Genomic DNA, 25717 nt, shown 5'->3' on the forward strand with positions numbered 1-25717 from the left:
GCACAGTAGGGATACTAACTCCAACAGTGGAGGTAGACCATAGCCATTGTGGCTAGTAGTAGTAGACTGATAGGCTCCTCCTCCATGAATTAGTCTAATTCTCTTTTAAAGCCATCCAAATAGATGGCCATCATACCTCGCTTCCTTTTGTCCATCCTGAATCTTTTAACATTCACGTGTAGGTGCAGTGTGGATACATCTCACCTTGAGCATCTACATTAGTAACTCTAAAAGGAGAGGGAACCTATGCCCTTCCAGGTGCTCCCTCTGTTGTTGACCTGCAGCTGCCATCACACCTCACCATTGGCTATCCTTGCTCTAAAGGCTGCAGCCTGATATTATTCCCAAGGCACCCCCCCCCAACCTTTTAACTGTGGATGGACCATACCCAACATGACACACTGACTGTGCAATCTCATAAATGTGGACTCAGCAATAAGCCCCACCGAGTTCAAGGGGAATTGCTTCCCAGGTAAGTGTGCATTAGATGACAGCCCTTCAATATCACAACAGCCTACCCAGTTCTCCCTCACCCATCCCATTTTGTGCCACCACCACAAATGCCATTAGACACTGATATAGGAACATTTCTTTTTTATTTAAAATCACTTCTGGATTACTGAGAAATTCACAACCTAATACCCTTGCATTCCATGGCCTTTTGGCCCCACTGTTTACTCCCCCCCCCAAAAAGCCTTTCTGTACCTTTGTGTGTGTAGATTACATATGGTTGCCATCTGAGATTACTTCTTGCAGCTGACAATGTGGACTCTGTTCCACGATGGCTTCTGCCACAATAAAACTGTTCATATTTAAAGTGCCACAAGATTGTTTTTGAATAGGTGGTAACTCTTTGGTGTCTATAGGCTGGAATGATCCACAGCATGATGGAAGGGGAATTAGAAGAAAAAAACTCATTCACACAGATCCCTTTTCCTAACTGCTGAAAAAAGATGCCTTGCATCTGAGCAGGATTTAATATGACAATTTTGCTCTTTAGGTAGCAGGTAAAGGATCTAAAATGCGTGGCCAGCCCATAGGCTGCATCTGATTTTGTGATGCCAAGAGGATTATTGTGCCCTCCACCCAAATTGTCAGTTTAAAAAAATAAATATTTTTTTTTAAAAAGCCTGAATATCCCCACAGGTCCCCTGCTATGATGCAAAAAGTTTTTTGGCACACATCACAGGACTTCCCTCAATTTGTCCTTTTTAAAAACAACATTCAAAATTTGGCCACACCCATTTTGACATACAGGCCCTAGAGAGTTGACCACGGGTCAATGTGGCCCTTGACATGAAAAATGTTAAGCCATCCCTGATCCACAGAATATTATATAACAATTACTGGATGGATTCCTGCATTGAGCAGGGGGTTGGACTCTATGGACTTACAGGCCTCTTCCAACTCTACTATTTTATGATTCTATGACTGGCAGATAGGTAAAATTCAAATTATTCTGTTCTTGGACAGAGCAACTTAAAAAAAAACACTGTTGGGGAGGCAGGTCTGTTTTTAGCTCTATGACCTTAAGCAGCCTTCACTTTACATAAGATGTTAGAGTGTGTGTGCGGAGCGGGCAATCTTTTGCTTTTACTATTTCCTCGCTACTTCCTCTGCCCAACATGAAAGGATGGATTTATCTTCCAGCCAACCTGTCTGCTTTTATGTATCCCCACTTTACTGGTTTCATGGAAAGGGTGTGCTGACTTTTAATTCCTCCCTTTTCCTACAGAAAAGAGTTAAATGGGGAATAACATTGAATGCTACACTGCTACTGCCTCCCTTGTTTGGTAGGAGAATTGGTGCATGTAAATAGTACTGTGATTTTTTAAAAAAATTAAGATTACAACACCCTTTTAAATGCATTTGTACAATACACCTTTGAATATGTATATATATATATCTGTGTATGTGCAACAGCTCACTGGCTTCAGCTGCGATGAAGAGTATAAGCTGCTCTTGTACCTGTCCACCCCCTAACACCTAATAACACCAGACTATCCTATACCAGCCCATCTCTTCCAAATTTAAACCCATGAACCCACATTTCTCAAATTATGCTGCCTTCTACCTCCTAGGCAAGAACGGGAACCTTCTATACAATTTCCCCAGGAGAATCTAGCAGAGAAGGTGGCCGAGTAGGACAGGTATTCCTGGATTCTCTCCCCCACCCCAGGCCCAACACCTCCCTTCAGTATGTATATAACCTGTATCCCACCTGTAGTTTAAGGAGGGGGGACGGTGGAAGGGGTATATGATTTATCTGCTTCCTGCACCATTCTAGTTTGCACGGCCTACGACAGAGAAATTGTACTATTTAGACACAACTGCAGAATACACATTGCCAGCCCTTGTTGCAGGGGTTGGGGGGATTGAGGAGCATGGTGGCACGAGGGAGAAATCCTGTGGTATCCTCTCCTCTGGAGGGAACCTGAGCAGTTCTTCCCCTTCTGGGTTCTGTAGCTTGGTGTGGGAGGGCGGTTTACAATAGGGAACAGGGACAGCCTTTGCTTTCTTTCTTCTTAGGGCTGACAGCTGGGGCAGGGGGAGATTCCAGCTCATGAAACCTTCTGCAAATTTTTTTTAAAAAAAAGGAAAATTAGTCTTGGAAGCGGAGAAAGAAAATAATAAGTCAGCCTGCTCAGATTTCCTTTGGAAAACAAGTTTTGCTCATGATGGGCTAGGTCAGAGGCAACCAACATGGTGCCCTTCAGATAGTGCCCCAGCCAGCATGGCCATTGGTCAAGGATGATGGGAGTTCTGTTGGCTACCCCAGAGTGGGTGGCCTAACTTAGCAAGTCATGTCTTCTTGCCACTTTGTAGGCTAGGCCATGTCAACCTGGTGCCACCCTCCAGATGCTTTGGACTACAGATGCTGGCCTGGGTAATGGGAGTTGTTTAGAACAACCCTGCTTCCAGGGTTTTATAGCGGAAATCTAAATGGAAACTAATGACCCATCAAGGCCTCTAAGCCTAGTGTTGTGGTCTGCTGGCTGTTTTAAAGCCCCCACCCTGTTTGCAGACCTTTGTCTAGTAAGCCCCTAGAGAGCTGCCATACATGGCTGGTGAGTTGTAAATGGTTTGACTAGTCAAAAGTAGTGCAGGAGGAGAGGGCTACACCAGGGAAGCACCACTTAATAATTTATTTCAAACCCACCCTTTCTACAGATATGCTCAGGCAAGTATGGGAAGAAGGCATATCTGGATTTACTGGTAGATCTCTGGGTGATTTGCAACAGATTGGCAAGAATTTCTGATTCCCAATTGTTTAACAGCAGCAGCAACAAAACTGCTCTCACCCTGCCCAGCTATGCTGAATTATACTTAGGAAATGAAGAAAGCATAGGGTAACCAGGAGATTTTTGTGTGGAAGGACTGTCAGTCCCATTTAGCTCTGGGACTCACAAGAAATCCCTCAGCTCAGAATTCATTCAATTCTAAACTGATGTCTTTTTCACCAGGCTCCAATTAGTGGATCTTGGGGATCTAGTAAAAGCAGATCCCACAAGCCTGAGATCTGTCCACTCCTAGGCATAGAGCAAAGCAAAGCAAAACAACCCCTCCCCCAGAAAATCAGCCTTCCCCTGGGGCTGATGGGAGGTGTAGTCCAAAACATCTGGAGCACTAGGTTGGACAAGGCTGGAGCAAATGATAAAATACAATACAAATAGCTAGTCAGGAACTGCCTCCATATTGAAGATATTACCAAAGGAAGCTACTTTCCTCAGGCTTTTCAGGCTTTTTTATTTAGCAGTGTTTGGACTCAACACAAACAGCAGTCATCTGCCCTCTTACCTGATGGCCCTGACCAGCTCACAGAAAGATTCATCCACATTTAGGCGGATTTTGGCAGAAGCTTCCATGTATGGGATCCGATTCTCCCGGGCAAAGCTAAGGGCCTCCTCCTTGGGTACCTGGATGGAAAGTCATGTCAAGAAACTTTGTGGATGCAGTTACATGAGGGTAGGGTGAAACTGGGGTGGGAGAGAGGCCAAAACGTAAGAGAAAATGGCAGGTGGTTTTGGGTATTTGTGCAGTTTGGTTAACATCTCAAAACAAGCACAGAGATGCTTAAATGTCAAACTAGATTTTCTCCTCTCATGAAAGGTGCGGTCCCTGCCCCACATTTGCTGAGCTAGCAGGAAATATGGAGGAAGGTGCATGTAGGGGGAAGAATCAGGAGGCAGAGATGAATAATGCCACCTGACTGTCAATTTCTCCCTGCAAGTGCAATTTTTCTCTCAGCCATGCTCTCTTCCAGTTTTGGAGACCAACTGGGGCACACACACGCACCACATTCTCCCTACACACTATTTAAAATGGCCTAGACAGAGCACTTGTCATCTGTGAATGTCCTACACAGCCACCACATTAGCTTTATGAAGGAAACATGGAGTTGAGGAACCCAGGTCTTGAAGGCCCATAACACAGCCACCTTGCTGAAGGTGAGTAGACTTGGACCTCGTCACATTTGATCTGACCAGTGCCTAGATGGGTGACTGCTTCACACTGTCAAGTATACTGCCTTGAGTACTATCATGCAAGAAAGGCAGACTATAACTAATAAATAAATTGGAATGTATAATCTCCAAGATCTAAATATCTTTTCTCTCTGGGTACCATCTTAAATGGCTAATCAAGTTGACTTCCATTTTCCTGTGCAGTTCAGGACTTACTCTAACCAGCTGTGGCATTCTATGCAAACCACTTGAGGAACTGCTGTAACTCAATGGTAGAGCATCAGCTTTGTATGCAGAGAACCCAGGTTCAGTCTCCAGCATCTCCAGGTAAGGCTGGGAGTGACCCCTGTCTGAAACCCTGGAGAGCTGCTGCCAGTCAGGGTAGACAACACTGTGCTAGATGGAGCAATGATCTAACTCGGGATAAGTCAGGTTTCAGCGTTCTATTATACTGTTGATTCATTTAGAATCCGAGTGTCTACGAAGATGGATATTATTACATCCCACTCTTCTACTAAAAGTATCTTCTATTATTTATACCCCACTTCTACTTAAAGTACCCAGGGAATCATATAACACAATAGTAAAACCAAGTAATATAAATCAATGCAAACACAATAAAAATGCAAACACAATAGAAACAATGGCCCAGTTCACACGCAGTGGTAAGCCAAACCATGACTTAGCATCAACAAGCAAACGTGCAGACCTTCAGAGAGGAGGTCATGGCTCCTGCACCTCTGATTGTTTTGTTACTATGCAGCACTGAGCCATATTTTGCCTTAGTTTATGGTTTAGCTCTCTCCATGAGCTAAACCATGAGCCATGATTTGGCTTAGCATTACATTCAAACAAGATCACAGCAATCAGCGCTTGCAACAAAGCAAAACAAACTCAGCAGTAGCAACAGTAAAAGGCATTAAGTCAGAGATGGAGAATCTGTGGCCTTCCAGCTGTTGTTTGGACACCAGTTCCCATCAGCGCCAGCCAGCATGGCCAAGTGTAAGGGATGGTGGGAGCGGTAGTCCAACAACATTTGGAGGGTCACAGGTTCCCCATCCCTGCTATCCATTAAAACCAGCAACAATAAAACAGTGTTAAACATGAAAAATCCCATCAAAATTAAAAATTCTCCAATGACTGGTAAAACACAAAGAGACAGTCTGATAAATTTAAGTTGGGAGAGCATTCCAGAGTTACAGCACCACCACAAAAAAGGTATTTTGTCTCATGCCTTGCCAGATCTCCAGGGATGGCACCAAGAGCAAAGCCTTTGACACTAATCTTAATTTTCACTAATTTGGGCTTGCTGAACTGTGACCGCAGAGATGAATTCAAAACATTAGTGGCTCCTGTTATGTACCACACAGAGTCCCATCAATGTGGAGATTAATATCATGATACACAATTGAACACGACAGCATGCTCACCTGCCGATAAAGGTCGAGGTCAGCCTTATTGCCCACAAGGATCATGGGAAACTCATCACGGTCTTTCACTCGAAGTATCTGTGTGTGAAACTTGTGGATCTCGTTGAAACTATAGTTGAGAGGGAAAGGAGATAGATGAGACCTTTCCCTCAACAAGATGCTCCCTGAGAAAGACAGTGTTAATGGCTTGGTTAAAAAAAAAAGGGGATACTGGAAATAATGGATGTGGCCAACCCAGGGTCAAAACCTTTCTTAACTCAAAGTTTATGACAGCCCAAGAACAAATTGTTCTCAGTCTGTTTTCCCATCTGTAAAATGTAAATTAAAATGATCTATTTCAATGTTGTAAGGATGAACAATACAGCATATTCTGCAGAGTACAGTATGTGTACAAAATTATTTTATTTTAATCTAGATGTTTGCATCTTTTAAAAACGATTAAGCATACATGTTATAATTTCCTTTCTCCATACGAGTCCTGTGCAGCATACCGATAACATTTTTTTTCATCCAAGTCACAGTAGCAAATGTAATTAGACATGGGGGTGGGGGTTGTTGTGTCTGGCACTTTCAAAACTTACTGTCCTAGGAAAGTGCCAACTATTATAAACAAATTGCAAATTAAATATTAACTCAGAAAAGTTATTTCAGAACACTTCCAGTTTCCCCAGCACCAGAAGAAAAATGCAAACCCAGGTCAGAACTCACAGAAAGCTGTTTCTAGGCCTCAGCATCTCTGTTTAGAACAGAGGACCTCTTGCCCTCCAGATAGTGTTGGACTCCAGCTCCCATTATCCTTCAGTGCTGGCAATGTTCCCTGGAACTGATGGGAGCTAGAGTCCAACGACATGTGGCCAGCCACTCCCACCCCCCAATTTAGATCTGGCTTTTGACTATTGGGCTAAGAGAACAGGGCCTTCTGACATGACCATGGCTTGGGTCTTACCTGCCACGATCATTGATGGCATAGACGAGGAGAAAACCTTCCCCTGTGCGCATATACTGCTCTCGCATGGCCCCAAACTCCTCCTGCCCAGCAGTGTCCAGAACTGAAATGGCAACAGAAGGAAAGTAGCTTAGAACTGAATCATTCTGAACATGATGGATGTAAAACAGGAGCTGGCATAATTCGGTGCACAGGTAGAGAACCTTCAGACTGCAGACCTACTTAGGCCTCCCCATTTGGACCGCAGGGAGGTTTTGGCCAATCCACGTTTGCCTGTCCTGCACCTGACATCATATATAATGTTAACTGTGATGTAGGTAAAGATGCAGCTAGGGCAAAGAAGGTTTGCAGGTGCTGTTGATCAGTGGCACCTGCAAAGCCCTGCTCACAGTGCTTTGTAAGCACCAACAACCAGACAGATCCAGTTCCCCAATCCATGGTTTAGTGGCTAAGAGCGGGAGCAGCTCCAGCTTTTGAGGGGGGACTTCAGCAAAGTGCCCTCTGATGGGTCTCCTTCTATAATGCAAATGTCCTCTGGTGGACTCTGGTGAGTCCCGGTAAGTCTTGTTAGGCAGCAGACAGCACCAGGTGGCTGCCATTTTTAACACCCACAATGCATTAGAGCAATGCTACATCAGGGGCATTGAGGTTATACTAGAATGGCAACTGCCTGCTGCTGCCTCCTGCCAGTCAGGGCTGTGGAGTCAGTACGTCAGACCTTCGACTCCGACTCCACCCAAAATTGCTTCCAACTCCACAGCCCTGGAAAGGGCTGTAAATATCTTTTTAAATTGGAAGCTCTCATAGGAGCATTTTTATCGCTGCCTAAATATGCGCTGATCTTGGCATCACAGCATTTGTCTTCATCTGGGTCCTGTGTCATACACTGACACACAAAATGTTTTCCATCTTGAATTATGGTGAAATGCTCAACTACAGCTGACTTCATGGGAAGCTTCTTTGACATTTTGAATTTATATTTAAAAAAAATTGTCAATCAAAATTTATTTTGAAGCCGGAGTCGGTACATTTCTACCGACTCCAACTCCACCCAAAATTGCTTCCGACTCCACAGCCCTGCTGTCAGTAGGAGAAAATGTTTTAAAAAGAAGTCAGGGCAGATGTCAATGGGAGGCCCTGCTGGGGCCCTCACACCTGTTTCTGGATGCCACATGTTGACACCAGGTCTCATTAACAGTGCGAACTATGGACTTGTAGGCCCCTGGTTCAAATCTTATCACAGCTACAAACTCATGAGATGGCTTTAGGCAAGCCACAGTTTATCTCTGAAGCTCATCTGCAATAATGTTATTCTACCTTACAGTGTTGTTATAAGAATACTGAGGTAACAATGTTCACTTAAAAGAGCTGTATAGATGCTAGGTGTTGATCTAGCTACAGCTTCTTGTAATATCCATGTAACTTCCCCAGCAAAGGCCTGGCCTACATGTGCTACAGAATGAGACTGTATGACTTAAGCCTACAAGTAGACCTTCTTTTACATCAGGGATAGCCAACATGGCACCCTCTAAATGTTGCTGGACTCTAGTTCCCATCACCCTCACCCAGCATGGCCAATTGTCAGGGATGATGGGAGCTGTAGTCCAGCAAACATCTGGAGGGCACCATTTTGGCTATCCCTTCCCACATTAATGTGTTTCCCTGACATTAAAAAACAACAAAATGTTCCCTGCAAGTAAGAAGCAACCTCCCCATCCCATCACCTTTGGGAGAAAAATGCAAGTTTTGGGGGGCATTTTACTTACAGAGTCCTTATCATTGTTGTTTTAACAGGAGAGCATTTAGAAATGGAACCTTCATGCAGAGTTCAAAGTGGTACAGTCTACTCTACTGCTACAGTTGCAGACTAGGCCATATCAATTGGGTCCTTCCGATATTGTCCTTCATCCCTACTGCACGCACACCTCCTCCCCTTTATAACATGTTGCTCTCAAATTCCTTTTATGCTTCCTCCTCACCCAAGACCTTTCAGCCTCAATGTAGCAGCATGGATTAACCTTCTGTCCATCTAGATGATGTCATCAGGAAGGGGCAAGTTTCTTGAAACAATGCACTTGGAAAAGTCACCCCCGTCTCAACTCTCTTAATAATGCACTCAAGTTCCACATCACATTGTTCCAGAGCATCCTATTGTTGGTGGATGATTCTCCTCTCCTGAGGTAGATCCAGCCATCCCCAATTTCCCCTCCCCATCATCAATTTGCTTCTTCTGAAAACATTTGTTGCCCAAACAGCATGCTCCCACACTAGTGGTAGGAGGACACTGCATATGGGGAAAATACAATGTAGTGGTACCGTTAGAGTGTCGGACTGGGATCTGGGAGGTCAGGTTTCAAATCCTCACTCAGCCATGAAGCTTACTGGGTGACCTTGAGCTGGTTACTCTCAGCCTAACCCACCTCACAGGGTTGTTGCAAGGATAAAATCAGGTTTGTATGCCACCTTGAGCTCCTTGGAGGAAAGGTGGGATATAAATGTGATAATAAATAAAAAAGCTGAGGTCAGGACACAATATTCATCCCCTCATTACCATGTGACAGATACCAAGAAATGGGTTACATCACCGGAGGCTAGGATAACTTTCCCACAAGCTTCTGTCTACTCAACACATTCGTGCACAGTCTCCACAAGAGGTGAACAGGATGTCAGCCCAGTGATACTCACTGTCCAGCCGGGTTGGGGTGCCATCAATGTTGCAGATTTTGGTGTAAGAATCCTCAATTGTAGGGTCATAGTCAGAGACAAAATATGACTAGACGAAAAATGGACAAGGAGGGAAGAAAGGATGTTAAGGATGACAGAAAGAACTAACCTTAAATACCCTTGCTACCCTTTGAGGGAAAAAAAAAACCAGGAAACCCAACCCCCAGTATTCTTCCTGTCTTCCCCATAAGAATCCAAGATTTATGGCTCAAGAGTTTCCTCAGGCCTTTGACACTAGGTCAGCCATCTGGTCGCCGTAGGCAACAAGGAATTCCATGCAGGCAAGTGAACAGGCTAGCAGAGGAAGGATTGCTTTCCCTTACTCCCTGGACCGCAAGGAAATAAATGCAGCAGCTGGCGGAGGGATGGATTTGGTAAAAGTCAACTTTTCAAATTACTCTGCTAAGAAGTTAGCATCCTGGGATTTTTCCCAAGTTGGCTGCAGGGGAGGCTGCTTCTCCTCCAGGGTCATCATGAAAATACAGGGAACTAGTCTCTTAGTAGGCTACTAAAAATACAAAGTTAAAAAAAGGCATGGTAACAACTTCTATAGGTTTATTTACAAGGCTGAATCTCTGTAATGTCACACAAACCTTAGCTGCTGCTGCTTCTCCCTTCCCTGAAGGTATTTAAAAAATATATTATTATGAAACACTTTTTAATTTATAAAATAATAATGCAAGGTTTGTCTTGCTGCAAAAGACCCAAGGGTCATTTGATTCTATGAAGCCACCTGATACCTAGGCCACCTAGCTGGGTAACGTCAGCTTGAACAGGCAGCGAGTGGCTCAAGGTAGCCAACGTGGTATCCTCCAGATGTTGCTGGACTACAACTCCCATCATTCCTGACCATTGGCCATGCTGGGCTTGGGCTAATCTGGAAAGCACAGCCTTGGCTACCCGTTTTAACTGGAGATGCCATTCAGCCCAGTCATTGTTTGCAACAGTGGCCAGATGGCTCCAGAACGCTCACAAGCAGAGCACGATGCTGATGGCTATCTCTGATGCCTTACTGCCTGCTCCCTCCCTTTTCTACTTTGCTTGAATTCCACCTTTCCATGCAGTTTGTGCCAACGATGACCTCTCCCACCCCACTTATCTCCCGTCCCCCCCAACAGGGAAAGTTTAGGACCACAATCTCAGCCTCACCAGAGGATGGATTTGGAGTGATAGAAAAAGAGGTTTGCGCAGAAGTCCCTTCCCCGTTCATCAGGACGTCACCGATTCCTATACCAGTAAAACGGGGAAAAAACCTTCCCTCTCAACGGTGTGTATAATTTTTTTTGTGGGGGGGGGAGAACGACGGGATGGGGACAGGATAGGGAACTTGTGGCCCTCCAGATGTTGTTGGATTCCAACTGCTCTCAGCCCCAGCCAACGTGGCCAATAGTCAGGGATGTTGCGAGCTGTAGTCCAGTAACATCCATAGGGCCACATGGTTCCCTGTTCCTAGCTTATTAGAAGTCCCCGCCTCAGCCGCGAGGAAAAAGAAATCCGACGCCGGGATCCTACTCACGTTTCGTCGGCAGAGAGCCCCACTGTACATCCAGTGGGCTTACTCTTAAGCAAGGGTGCACAGCACTGGCAGCCACAGTTGCTCAAGTCGGGCTGCAATCCTATGGGTACACACACTTCACTTGGGAAAGTGTCCCAGTCAACTCAGCAGAACTTATTTGTAATTACAAAACAACACAGGGTGATGGCTGCAAGTTTCGTTTTCACCCTCACACAGACCACCGCCCTGTCACCTGAACATGACCTTCAGCATGGAAACATGCTAGTCAAGTTGTTGTTGTTTTTTGGGTCCTGATCCGCCAACCCAGCCCTGCTCGCCCCGTCCACCCGCGCCATCCTGGGCTAACACATACCTGGATGAACTGAATGGTCAGGGCGCTCTTGCCCACGCCGCCTCCGCCGACCACCACCAGCTTGTATTTCTCCAGCGGAGCCGCGCCTTCCTTGGGATTCATCACGGTGGGGAGCGGGTGGATGGGTGGACTCGGCCCGAAGAACTCAAAAACCCTCCAGTCCTGCCGCTGCCATCTCCGGCCACCTTCCCACCCCCAAAAATATGGCTGAGATTTGGGGTGGGCCCTCTTAATACGAATCAGCGCTACAAGAAGCGAAGCGCGGCGATTCCCGTCCGCTCCGCTTCCCTATTTGGCCAACGGGAGCCGCTGCGGGGCGGGTCCCACGTCCGGAACAAGCTCTTCTGGCCCCACACTCCTCCCCCGCCCCGGGGTGGTCGGCCTCGTCGCTAGCAGCGGAGAGAGGAGGGGCGTCCGGTGCACGGGACTAAAGGCTTGTATTAGGTCTCTTTGCTCCAAACGGTGCAAGGCGCCGACCAGTTAAGGGCGGCAACCTCAAGAAGTATAAGTCCCCTTCCCAAAACGGAAAAAATCCCACAAGATCGGGTTTTTAATCCACCCACCCAGGACAGGCAGGACTCCCGCGAAAAAGCAGGGTCTAGTAACTTGTTAACTAGTTGTCGAGCGTCCCACGTGGCGGCCTCTTAACATCTTTATAGGTGTGCCTTGCGAGGCGCCTGCGGCTCAGGATTCTTGGGCGGCTGAGAGCCTCGGGGTTGGAGCAGGGTCTTCTGGAATATGGGGGTCGTGTGAGACCCATCGTGGTCGAAGGCGGGTGGTGGTGGATAGACGAGTGCAAGCCTGATCCTATCGAATGGGAGGTACATTCCACTCTCAGGGTTTATTGGCATGCGGCTTTCTTTCCAATGTTGTGCATGGCCTTGGTTGCAATTTAAGCCGTTTGTAATGGTTTTGGGGGGGGGAGTTCAGAGACAGGATTTCTGGGGGCTTGGCAAGTGTCGCGGATTGGCGAGGTGCCCGCCAATCTTTCCCTTCTCCTTCACTTAACAGAGGACGCTAGGACCCAACGCTCGCTTCTCCTGGCGCGCGGGTGAGGGTGGAGGGGGCGATGAGCCATGAGCTCACCACCACCACATTCCTTTCTTCTGTTGTGTGAAGGAAGTTGAGGCACCCACCGCTTGTTCCCTCCCTCCGCCAGCTGCCTGCAGTGGACTCCTCCTTTGCTATGCACAATGTACAGAGTTGGGGCAATCGGTGGAATGTGCCGGCCGCTGACTTTTTAACTTGGCGCTCTCCTGGCGTCTTGTTGTTTTAGCACACAAGCTGGGCTCGCATTCTGCAGATGTGAAAATAGCTGCGTTCATCTCAGAAACAAACAGTAGGATCAAGTGAGCTTGGCCTGGTACAGAGGCCAGCACAGAAATGTTTTATATCTGAAGAAGGAGGAGAAAAAATGAGGGAGAGATGCAAAACTGAGTTGCTTTTCAAGATGTCAATAGGGGGCCCAGAACTATTTTTTTTTAAAGCAACTGTTAAGTGGCTATTTATTATTGAAAAATCAGAAATACAAGTAACAGAACAGTGGCAAGTCAAGATATAAATGGAGCATATATGGTTTACATTAGCTTTTGCCATCCTGGTGTCCTGATGTTTTGGACTACAACTCCCATTGCCTGGAAATTGTAGTCCAAAACACTGGGAGGGCACCAGGTTAGCAAAGGCTGGTTTACAGAAGCAAAGGTCAAGAGTTCAGGATGTTGTAAGGCCTAGAGGAACTTTTTCAGTGTCCACTAGGTCCTATAGACAAGTCGCCAACATCTCATGATAAGCAGTCCAAAGACTTGGGGCGCGGGGGGGGGGTTATAGCAGACACAACAGAGTGCAATTATGCTTAGCAATCTTCAGGTCAGGGTTGGCAACCTGCAGCCCTAGGACTCTATGTGGCTTTTGGCTGAATTTCATGTGACCCTCTGCCTAATTTTAAAAGACCCTTGCAAGCTGTCATTCCAGACTTCTAGCAAGAGCGATCTGCCTCCCTTCAGCCTGCTGGATGAGGAGGCGGGAGATAGAGAAATGGGTGGCAGAAAGGAAGAAAAGGAGATAGCCCTGCTTGCATTCCCCCCCCCATAGATTACCCAGGCCCAGTCTACCACCAGCATGGGCTCTGGCCCCAACCTCCACCAGCATGCATTCCTTCCATGGATGCCTTGATAGGCAAAATGCTGCTCACCCCTGCTTTAAGTGGAGATCATTAACTAAGTACCAAGTGCAAGATGAAAGCAGAATACTGATGGTACTTAAGTATGCCTGAGAAGTGGAGGACATCGGCATGTTCACCTTGTCCAAAAAGAGAAGGATGAAAACATGGCAGTCGGATGGAAAAATATGCATGCAGGGTACATGGGGGGGATTAGCAAAGCTGAATGATCAAATTTATTTATTTATTTATATGCCAGTTCATATTTCAACAGAAATCTCTTATGTTGTTTACATATCTAAATAAGATTTAGGCAGGGGCCTAGCATCATTATATTTAGACACCTACTGAAGATTGTTTTAAGTAGGGTTTTCTATGAAGTGAGACCCAGTCTTTTCTGGAATATTAATTGTACATCTGTAGAAATGGGTTTATTGGGTTTTTTAAGAGTTTCCAGAAATAATTTTCTTGTTTTCAGAGTTTTTAGAAATGATGCTATTGTTTTTATTACTTTGTTGTTGTTGTTTTAATTTTATCTCATTTTTATCTTGTGCCCCACTTTGATGATTCAGGCTGTGAAGCAGTTTATCATTTTTATACATAAATAACAATTTCACATTCAAAACTAAACAAGACTACTACTACTACTATTAATTTCACATTCTATGTAACATAATAAAGCAACAATAAATATCTCAAAAGTGTACGTGAGTAAAATAAATATGATCCACAAGAACAAATCATATATGGAAAATCAAAATGATACAACATCAAAATAAAACATAATTAAGTATATATCATCCCATAAACATAACAAAACCACAAATAATAATAGAATCACCAAAATCATTCACATGCACATTAATGCCACACTAAATTAATCTAAATGCACAACCCCACATATCCAGTCACTTAACAATCACATTCTCCTTACACCTACCACATCACTCTATCCACTTCAGTAAAACACTCATTCAACTGATCAATAATCATGTACATAAAAATAGGTTTGCTGCAATAACAGCAGAAAAAATGAAAAACCACTCATTTTCACTCCACTTCTCACCTGGGGCAATACAAACACCGGCGCCTCTCACTTAGTACCCTGTCCTTCCTGGACTATTTCTTTCTTTCAAGTTTTTATACCATACTTCTACCAAGCAGCTCAGGGCAGGGTGTATCCCCCACCCCCCCAAAAAAAAATTATGCCACAGCGTTTGTGAGGTAGCTTAGGCTGAGACACAGTGACTGTCGCAAGGCCATTCAGGAAGTGAGAATTTTTGAACCCATGGCTCCTCAGTTCTAGTCTGATTACTGCATTACCAATAAAGCATCAATAAATCCTAGCCAGCAAAGAATATGACATCTCCTGACTGGATTTTGCTGCCTAGCAATGGGCACAAGTCCAGCTTCCAGAGGGTTGCTCTCTTGATGTGTTGGGGCACACTCCCTGCTTTGGCCAGTCAAGACTAATAAATGGGCTAAGACAGACTTTCCGATTTTTATTTATTTATTTAATTTAAAGCCTACCTTTCCCCCAGGGAGCTCAAGGCAGCATACACAGTTCATTCCTTTCCCTTCCATTTTATTCCCACAACAACCCTATGAGGTAGGTCAGGCTGAGAGATGGTGTTATCTCAAACCCTGTGTTTGTATATGTCCCCACACCAAGGTCAAGTGTTCTCAATGGGCAGAAAGTCTTTTGGAGGCATGGAGAATTTGATAGTTCTGGAAGCAAGGCTGTTAGATAAAAGCAGTATCTAATCCCACCACCTACACACTTGCTCTTCAACAGAGGATATCCATTTCCTGAGACCATGCCCCCCCCCAAATAGAGAGATACCCATTCATCCCTCCCTCACTTTATCCTTTCCCTGTTACATAAAACTGCTGTACCAAAAATATTAAAATAGCTACAAATCTCTAGTGCTGCAGGCAGGGTACTTTCCCCCCGATCAGACTCTCCACACATAGGCAGTCCTTTCGCTTACTGGTCCCTGTAGAACTGGGCAAGGTTGCATCTGCCTTCCCTGAGCTGCAGATGTGCTCCCATATCCTACTTACTACTGCTGAGCTAAATCGATTAAACAGAATAATTAAAAGATTTTTTTAAAATGAGATTTATTATTATTATTATTATTGCCCACCTTTCATTAGGAATTCAAAATCAGTATTAAAAACAATTAAGGATGTTTAGTTCAATTGGTGAGTTTATCTGGCATTTAAAATGATCTATTGTATTTCTATGCACATCCACAGCATGCACTTAAAGCACATCCAATGCACATTTAAATGACTTCTGCCAAAGAATCCCAGGAACTGTGGTTTTCCTCACACAGAGCTACAGATTCCCAGGAACCTTAACAAATTACAGTTCCTATGATTCTTGAGGGAAATGTGTGTTGGATGTACTTTAAATGTATGATGCTTTCTTTAGTTACTGCAAAGGTGACAGAATTTTGTAAACTGCTTTGGAAGGTTGCATATTTGAAAAGCAGTGTATAAATGCTGAAAATAACACCAATAATATTTTAAAGGTTTATTTTTTTAAATTAAAAAATGATTTTTAATTTAAAAATTAAATTAAAATTAAATTAAATTTTAAATTAAAAATAAATTAAAAGGATGGAATGCTTTAAAAGAAATGGGGGTGCCACAGCATCTGTTTGTCCTGATGCTCAACCTATACTCTGGACAAGAAGCTATTGTAAGGACAGAATATGGAGAAACTGATTGGTTCCCAGTTGGAAAGGGTGTGAGACGGGTGTATTTTATCACTGTTTGTTTAATCTATATGCAGAACATATCATACAGAAAGTGGGATTGGACCAAGATGAAGGAGGTGTGAAAATTGGAGGGAGAAATATCAATAATTTAAGATATGCAGACGATACCATACTACTAGCAGAAACCAGTAATGATTTGAAACGAATGCTGTTGAAAGTTAAAGAGGAAAGCACAAAAGCAGGACTACAGCTGGACATCACGAAGACTAAAGTAATTACAACAGAAAATTTATGTAACTTTAAAGTTGACAATGAGGATATTGAACTTGTCAAGGATTATCAATGCCTTGGCACAGTCGTTAACCAAAATGGAGACAACAGTTAAGAAATCTGAAGAAGGCTAGGACTGGGGAGGGCAGCTATGAGAGAAATAGAAAAGGTCCTCAAATGCAAAGATGTACCACTGAACACTAAAGTCAGCATCGTTCAGACCATGGTATTCCTGATCTCTATGTATGGATGTGACAGTTGGACAGTGAAAAAAGGGGATAAGAGAAAAATCAACTCATTTGAAATGTGGTGTTGGAGGAGAGCTTTGCAGATACGATGGACCACGAAAAAAACAAATAATTGGGTGTTAGTACAAATTAAACGAAAACTATCACTAGAAGCTAAAATGATGAAACTGAGGTTATCATACTTTGGACATATAATGGGAAGACATGATTCACTAGAAAGGATAATAATGCTGGGAAAAACAGAAGGGAGTAGAAGAAGAGGAAGGCCAAACAAGAGATGGATTTATTCCATAAAGGAAGCCACAGACCTGAACTTACAAGATCTGAACAGGGTGGTTTATAACAGATGCTATTGGAGGTCGCTGATTCATAGGGTTGCCATAAGTTGTATTTGACTTGGAGGCACATAACAACAAATTAAAAGAGCAGCCCAAAACCAGCCAGTGGGTTTTAAAAATTGTTACCTTAAAAAAATAGAACTACTTAAAAAAACTGAGTAGCAATCACCTTTCTCTGTCACACAGAAGGAAAGCCTCTAATATGGTGCCCTCTTGAGAAGTATTGCTTTTTTAATATACAGATTTCATTGATTAATTGTTAAAACTTGTCCAATCACTTGACTAAAGATCTATTTAATCAGTCATCAGACCTAGTTGTTGTCCATGTTTCAAGGCTGAACTCTAGAACTGACAAGAAGTTCAGAGGTTGAGATTTGCCTCAGATAATGCCATGTGTGCACATATAAACACCTTTCCTGCTCTATAAAACTATGGTACAGCCAATTTTCAACCAAATCTGTCTGTAGCGCACTGAATACATTGCCTACATTTTGGACCTTCGGGAGAGCATCAAGATTCAGAGCTCCAGGGAATGTGAAAGGAACTGGAGAACACTAGGGAGTTCCTGGATAAGTGTTGTAGCAGAACTGGGGTGTCTCAAATTGGGCTGACTGTAACTCCCTGGTCAGCAACTAGTTGTATGGACAGGCTACCTTGAAGTAGGGGATGGAGCTGGATGATGGGCCAACTTCCCAAAATGGACTGCCAGCAAGTTCCGTTGCTGCCACTGTTGCACTGTATGTGTGCACACCCACGCACCAATCCCTTTTGCTTTAGGTCTAGCAACCCCAGTGTTTCATAGATGAATATAGACACCCTTGTATGTGGTTGAATTGCTGTTCATTTATCCTGCAATAGCCTGTCCTACATTAGCTTTGGAAGCAGGGCATCTAATTCAGATACGTCAGCGGTTATGGGAGGATGGAAAGGAAGCTGCGCACATTGAGCATCCATGTGTGTGGATTCACATGAACTGGAATCACAGTGTAACTTTTAGAGACTCAGAGGAACTGAAATGGGGAAAAGATGTCTAGTTCAAGTGTGTACATGCTAACACAGACATTCTCGTCATCTCCCCCAAAGACAAGAGGAGCAGTGTTTTATCAAGGACAGGTAACAGAAAATAGGGACTGTTATTGATGAATAGGGACAACCAACTTCCATGGCTTCAGTAGCTGCAGCAGCTAGTCAGAAGATGTATAACTTATAGAGAAGCCAAGAGGCTTAAAGGAGAGTTGACAACATCTGAATTTGAGGGCCTTCTCTGTTGTGGCACCCCAACTATGGAATAGGCTTTCTAGAGAGGCTTGCCTGGTGCCATCTCTATGGCCTTTTTTGGTGCTGGGTGACCTTTTTATTCACTCAGGTCCTTTAAACATCTTTTGAACATCTTGCATTATTTGAAGAAATCTTTCAAAGTCTAAAATGATGCATCTCTTTATAATCCGAGTTGTTAATTGGCTTTATTTTTGTGCTGCAAGAAAAGAAAGGGTTTTTTTAGTGCTGCATTCCCGATCTCTATGTATGGATGTGAAAGTTGTACAGTGAAAAAGTGGATAAGAGAAAAAACTCATTTGAAATGTGGTGTTGGAAGAGAGGTTTGTAGATACCATGAACCGTGAAAAAGACAAATAATTGGGTGTTAGAACAAATTAAACGAGAACTATCACTAGAAGCTAAAATGATGAAACTGAGGTTATCATACTTTGGACACATCTTGAGAAGCCATGATTCATTAGAAAAGACAATAATGCTGGGAAAAACAGAAGGGAGTAGAAAAAGAGGAAGGCCAAACAAGAGATGGATTGATTCCATAAAGGAAGCCACAGACCTGAACTTACAAGATCTGAAGAGGATGGTTTATAACAAATGCTATTGGAAGTCGCTGATTCATAGTGTACCCATAAGTCATAATCGACTTGAAGGCACATAACAACAACAACAATTGTATCTCAGTATTGTATTTCATTCTTTTGTAAGTTGTCCATGAGTTGACGCAGGAGGCCATACAAGTATGTTTGGTAAAAAAAATTTAAAAGCATTTCAAGCAGTGCCCATAAATGGTTGCAAGGCTGCCTGTGGTAGGCCTTTTGGCGTTTTAAAAAAGTCTAATATTTCAGAAGCCCCTCCATTTCTGTTTGTGTGGAATTATATAAAAAACATCTGTTATGACATGAGGGTCAAAAAATTCATAAATCAGCGCGCTCGTGATGCCATCAAGGAGTGACGATTGATTTCCTCCTATGACGTTATGCTCTGTTCTTATCTCTATGGATACGACATTGCCGCTGTGTATGGGCCGGGTACTCTGCTTTGCCCCACCCTGAGAGACTCCATGCTCAAAAATGACATCTTCCACAATGCCCAAGAGCGAACCCGTTGCAAGGCATTGTGGGATAGGACAAAACCCCCTGGAATCCCAGTTCAACAATCCTGTCGCAAACGGGCTGGTTCGTGGGCCGGAAGTATAATAATCTCCATGCTTTTGTCCGAGGAAGTGAGAAGTCTCGCACTAAGAGATAAATAAAAATCCGAACGCTGCACACAGCACCCACTTCCGGTTCCCATTAGATTCCTCCATGTAAGCGGGACAAAGATGCTGGAAGCTATATTGTAACCAATGTAAACAAACAAAATACGTAGGACGAGGTTAGAGGCACCCTTTCGCTGCAATGCTTTGAAATGATCATGTCCGAAGGAGCCTGCTTGCTTCCTTTTTGACTGTTGCAGTATAATAATTTTGGAATTTTTTTTAAGCAAAAGGTGGTTGTGTTTAGGAAGATAACAGAAAGATCATGATCAAGGCTGGCACAGTGTGGGAATCCAGTCTTTTTGGTTGATAAGTAAGCGTCACGAAAAATACGCGTTTTGGAAATTAATGACCTCCTGTCTCTGCTTCCGACTGGGATAATTCCAAAGAGGCATAGGGAACCGAAGGGGCATCAGACTCGTCTACCAATTTTGTTTTTTAGTCCTCTGCAGCTTGTTGTATTTTCTTGCTTTTGGGGGGTAGGCAAAGTACTTCCAACAAAAATCAACCGGTGACGCCTGGAACTACGTCAACGTCGGCAGAATTGCGACTTGTCAGGAGGCATTTTAAAACACGCAAGTCCTGCCTTTTTCAGTGGTGGAGGAGTGGAAACTCTGACAGAAATATATACAGGTTTTTCTGTACTTTTGGCGAGCAGAAGGCATGGTCATTTCAAAGCATTGCAATAAAAGGGAGACTATAAAGCTGCCTGGTTTTAGGCTTTTGCATGAATGTCCACGTACTGCCACTACTCTTGCCCCGCAGGTTTCCCACAGCTGCCACGGGGAACTAAATATCCTGCTCGAGAACCGTTTAAGACTGTAGCGCCTTGATCTCTCATGGCACTGCGGGAGTGGCCTCCAAACATACAGACCGTCGGGGGCAGAACACATTCGGCACTACATGTCCCATCACACTATGCGCTCCGTTTCCAAGCCGACTTCGAGGCATTCTCGTTCGGGTCCGCTGAAGAATGCAGAGGATGGGACTACATCTCCCAGAATGCCGCTGGCCTCTTATGCTCCGCCCTTCTAGGCCACACTCCCCGCAGCAGGGCCGAGCGGAGTAAAATGGCTGCCGCAGAGGCCGGGCCCGGACAGTATCGGCGGCAGCGGCCGCGCCTCCTCCTCATCTGTTAAAGTGGGCAGGTGGAAGGGCCTAGCTTCCCGGTGGAGCCGGGTAATTATGGCAACTGTTTGGAGGACTGTTGTTTAAAGGGTCGATACTGTGGCTAGGGCTGGGTGTGTGTGCAGAAAGTGTTAATATGTTTTTTTTGGGGGGGGTGAATATTAGGTGTACGCAATGCGGGGGCGAAGGCTAAAAAAGACCGGGGGGTATAGCGGTGACGTCAGATAAGGTCGTGGAGCGAGCCCGTTAGGAACTGGGGGAGGGAAGTGATGTGAGAAGAGGGGGTTGATCTGGAGGTTCAGCTTGGAATGGAGATGATTCACATAGTCATGAGGGAGGGGCAGCTACCATTGGGGTCCCTTGAACTATGTCCGCCTTGTTTCGCTATAAAACATCCATTCTGGGGATTTTGAAAGGAGACGATGGTCTATGGGAAAGTGATGTGTGTGGATGGAATCCTGTGCGCGCTTACCTGGGGATAAGTGCTATTGAACTCAGTGGGACTTTTCCCCCAGTACTCGTACATCGGACCGGGCTTTGTTTATCCTGGGAAGAGGAAGAGGGCATTCAAGTGGGTGTGTGCCTGTTTCTGGGGCCCCACCTGGAGGAAACAACACATACTGGTGGTAGAGGAGTTTGGGGCCTGCACAATCTGTGAGAGAGGGTGGGGGACTTTTTAGCATGGCTTGAAGTTGAAGAATGAGAATTCGGGGGGAGGGAGGAGGTGTTGATGGTACTGGAAAGATGATCAAGGTCTTTTCTGGGTCACTTGGGCAAGGAACTGAGTGTGGCAGCATGGGGGTCAGTTTGAGTTAGGGGAGCAGTGTATTTATGGGGGAGGGACCTAGATAATAGGGAGATGAAATATGAGAATCTTCTTATTCCTGGTCAGACTATTTGTCCACCTAATGTACTATTGTCTAGTCTGAGTAGTTGTCCAGAGTTGCAGGCAGAGGTTTTCCCATTACGTGCTACCTGATCCTTTTGAATTGGAAATGCTAAGGATGGAGCCTAGGACCTTTTGCATACAAACATATCCCCTCATTGCTGAGCTAAAACAGTTAAAATGGACTGCATTCAAGTTGATCCCGACTTATGGCTACCCTATGAATAGGGTTTTCATGGTCAGCGGTATTCAGAGGGGGTTTACCATTGCCTCCCTCTGAGGCTAGTTCTCCCCAACAGGGGCCTGCTCAGCTTGCCACAGCTGCACCAGCCAGCCCCTTCCTTGACCGTAACTGCCAGCTGGGGGGCAACTGGGCTCCTTGGGACTATGCAGCTTGCCTGCAGCTGCACAGGTGACTGGGCACGTAACCCCTGAGCCACTCACTGTGGGGGTGATCTTTAGCTGGCCATTTACACCCAGGAGACACGATCACAGACTCTGGACTCCCAGCCAGGCTGTCCTCCCCACTGTGCTATACCAGCTGTGTAAAACAGTTAACAATGAAGTAATCATATAACTTGAAGGAGTTATAGGACTTGAGAAGTGGTTCAGGATACTTTTGGTGATTGGAAATAGCCTAGAAGAGAGAGAAAGAGACAGTGCACCTTAGAGGAAGTGTGGAAAGAAAGTGGGACATAGAAAGAAAGTAAGTAATGGGCATGTTGAAAGAGGATGAAAAGGCTAATGAGTTGCCCACAATGTGATGTCATCAACGGGCTAAGAGGATCTTGATTGGTAAGGTGGTTGAATGACTTGTCCAGGGTGAAATGAGAGCAGAATGGCAGGGTCCCAAATGAGAAATTAGCAGGATGGTAGTTTTGTTGGTGCAGTCCTGAGTAGGTGCTATGTGTGGAAGGATCAGTTGTGAACTGGGAGGACTGATGGGAGGCTTTACTTGGAGGCTTTTAAGGAAAGTTTAATGCAGGGGATTTGGACAGATGATCTGATATGTTGCTTCCAACACTCTACACTTACCATTTTATCTGCCCTTCAGTTCTGTCAGTATTCAGAATCTAGTACAGATCTGTACAATTAAATAATTGTTTCAGTAAATAGAGACTTGAGACAAAATAGGTATTTTCTGGGCTCATCTGGCTGAACCCACTTAAAAACTAGAAAATACCGCAATACACACATGAATAACCAAGATAAAACTTTGCAAATCTCGTGAGGAATCCAACATTCCATAATTTCTGATGTGGATCCCATTTGTTCTACCAATGCTTTCATGTCTTGGACAGCCTCAGCATCTAACACTGTTAATTCCTATTACTTTTTAAGGGACATTTACTCTAGCATGCATCAAAAGGATTGGATTGAAGCTTGAAAAAGGGTAAGGAGGAAGCTATTTAAGCCTAGGAAAGGTGGGGGGGACTCTAGTGTCCTCAGTGAGAAGAAAAGGGCTGGGTACAGGGTTTATGAAAATGAGAGGGCCATCTCTCGTGTGAAAGAATGGTTCAGCAGAAGAGAAGAATTAATGTGTGGGTAGTTTGTGATGATGGGAGAGTGGGATAAATTAGCAGGTGTAGGTCATGGGTGGGAAATTTGTGGCCCTTCAAATGTTATTGGACTACATCTTCCATTTTCCTTGACCATTTGCCATGCTGGTTGAGGCTGGTGGGAATTGGAATCAAATAATATCTGGAGCGCCACAGGTACCGCATCCTGCTGTAGGTACTATTGGGGAGGGATGAATGGTGGAAGGGAATATGGAATATTGGGGTCCTAATAGGTTACACATAGGTCAACAACTTTCTAGTTTAATACGTTAATGTATTTAAGTAGTTTCTTATTTTAGAAATTCCCCACCAATTGATCGGTGAGGTTCTAGCAAATTCCCATTATTGATCTTAGGGACAGTGCACTCACTGTATCCTCTCCTCCTGCCACCTCCATTGAGAGGACACTGCTCCTAGGAGCTGGTCACAAAGAAAGGTATTCCAGATATGCCCAGGGGCACTCTTCTTTTATTATTACATTTATTACAGAGGTGAACCCTGGTTTACAAAATAGGGTTTTGAAGCTGAGCTGGTTTCTTCCTTCCTGCCGCATTCTTGAAGCTGGCTCAAAAACTGACCTGAAACATTTCCCTACTTGAAGGGAGTGCTGGCAAGAGAATAGCAATCAAGGTGCGGATTAGGAAGCCTTTCCTTTTGGCTGAGCCAGACTTAGGTGCGGTGTCCTGATTTAAATAGGCAAAATTCAGATGAGGCAAACGGCTTATGTTCTGTTGTGGCCTTTTGCCTGCTTCCATTTCGGTAACAATTAGAAATGCACTAAAATAATTTTTATAGAAAGCTGGCCATTGCTTGCTTATCCCCAGCCACCCCCCTTCTCCTCATTGCTTAGGTGAATATGGTCAGTGGAGAGACCTAGATCCCATATTGGGCAACAGGCACAGGCAACGTTTTCTGGGAAAGAAGTGGGGTCTGGTAGACCAAAACATGGGCTGGGAGCCTTGCCTCTTAACTTATCTTGGAGGAGCATGAAGAATTTGATGGAGGGTGGAATGGTTTGTTACAGACCGGGTGCCAGTTCTATGCAAGATGAGCATATCCCCTTTAGTCCAGCTCAAGGAGTTAGAGCTGAAATGGGTAGGTAGGTCAGAAGCTGGATTGTCACTGATGCCTCACTCCATCAACATCCAGGCTTTGCAGCTCCTGCAGACATGGAAGAGGAGGAGAATCGACGCCCCCCAGTAAGGGAGGATCCGGCACGAGGTGGTGAGAAGCCAGCCAGTGAACCTTCTCTTGATGCAGATTGGGACCAATCGGGTACCCTCTGTGCTGGCCAAGTTATCATTTTGGTAATGATTACTCTTTTTCTCATGGGACTGTGGGGTGGAGTGATGGGCATAGCCCTTGCTTATTGATCCTGGTTGGAATGAGCAGGGCATGCTGGGAAACTCATGGTCCCATGGGGTTTGGCACAAAATATGGGTCCATTTTGGGACAATGAAAGTGGTTTGCTCAGAGAATTAATTTGTATTGCCACATTGTGCTGCTTTCCAGATGCAAAAAAGTTTCCAAAACCAGATTTTTCATTTACATCTGCAAAGTAGCCAGTTGGTTATTTGGGAGATTTTCTCCCTTCTGCTTTCTTACAAAAGTTTGCTTGGTGTATTCTCACCATTTATTGGTATGCAGTAAGTGCTGAAATGGATGTCTTGACTAAAGATGTGCATTGCATATTACTTAATATAACAAGGTTTTGTGACAATCTGGTGGCACAAGAGGTTGGAGTTGGACTGTGTGGCCTCCTGCCATAGGATCAGGAATGGGCAGTGAGAAGGAAGATGTTATACAAATTTGAAATGAGTGCCTCAAAAATCTTAATCTTGTTCTTTAGGCAATCAACAAAGCAAGGATCTATTCAATTGTCAAATGGAGCATATATTAAACATTTGGATCATGTGCAACATCTATTTATGGGTTATGCTATACACCAGGATGGGAAACCTATGGCCCTCCAGATATTGTTAGATTGGGTCTCCCATCAACCCCAGCCAGAATGGCTGATGGTCAAGCATAGTAGGAGTTGTAGTCCAGCAACATCTGGAGGGCTATTGTTTCTCCATCCCTGTTCTGCACTGTAGGTTATAGTTAGCTAAAATCACAGGAATCTAAAAAAATCAAGACTGAAGAAAGTAGAACTAACATCCACATGAAAAGTAGGAGCTCTTGCGCACCCTATTCACACTCTTATTGATAGCTGCCTAATAGTCAATTATTTTTTAAAGATACTGGGCAATAACAAGATTGAATATCTGAAAGGATATAACTTCATTCAGAAAACAAGTTTGTGAATAGGCTCCCCTTGGGTTAAATGAGAATCTCAAGCTCAGTCATTATCTATTTTTCTATTCCACCTTTCCTCTTTTGAAGCTGGGATATGAGATTTTCCACCCCCCACTTTCTTCTGGCAGCATATCTAATTGTTAAT

General features: G+C 44.4%; 2 protein-coding genes across 5 annotated transcripts in view; one reads left to right on the top strand and one right to left on the bottom strand.

Moving 5' to 3' along the window:
* Positions 1–579: 579 nt before the first annotated feature.
* On the bottom strand, positions 580–11910 carry RRAS (RAS related). The gene is made up of 6 exons (XM_061589913.1): positions 11432–11910; positions 9525–9612; positions 6840–6942; positions 5894–6002; positions 3799–3917; positions 580–2573 (listed from the first exon to the last, which is right to left on the bottom strand). Exons 1-6 carry the CDS (start codon positions 11531–11533, stop codon positions 2486–2488), a joined length of 609 nt encoding a protein of 202 aa, XP_061445897.1. The 5' UTR covers positions 11534–11910; the 3' UTR covers positions 580–2485.
* Positions 11782–25717, top strand: part of SCAF1 (SR-related CTD associated factor 1) — a 32109-nt gene continuing 18173 nt past the window's right edge. The window contains exons 1-3 of one of the 4 annotated variants that reach the window (XM_061589908.1): positions 20704–20880; positions 23057–23108; positions 24424–24581. In XM_061589908.1, coding sequence (XP_061445892.1) covers positions 24444–24581 — 138 coding nt within the window. In that variant the 5' untranslated portion in view covers positions 20704–20880; positions 23057–23108; positions 24424–24443. The other 3 variants (XM_061589910.1, XM_061589911.1, XM_061589909.1) reach the window with 3 other exon arrangements.

Source organism: Rhineura floridana, chromosome 11 (genome assembly GCF_030035675.1).
Source record: "Rhineura floridana isolate rRhiFlo1 chromosome 11, rRhiFlo1.hap2, whole genome shotgun sequence".
NCBI lineage: Eukaryota > Metazoa > Chordata > Lepidosauria > Squamata > Rhineuridae > Rhineura > Rhineura floridana.

Excerpts from the sequence above, each read along its gene's own strand:
- RRAS (XM_061589913.1), bottom strand. The coding sequence starts at position 11,533 with ATGAATCCCAAGGAAGGCGCGGCTCCGCTGGAGAAATACAAGCTGGTG. Across the intron at positions 9,613-11,431 it reads TGACCATTCAGTTCATCCAG|TCATATTTTGTCTCTGACTA; the intron begins GTATGTGTTAGC and ends TTTTTCGTCTAG. Across the intron at positions 3,918-5,893 it reads ACCTCGACCTTTATCGGCAG|GTACCCAAGGAGGAGGCCCT; the intron begins GTGAGCATGCTG and ends CTTTCCATCCAG.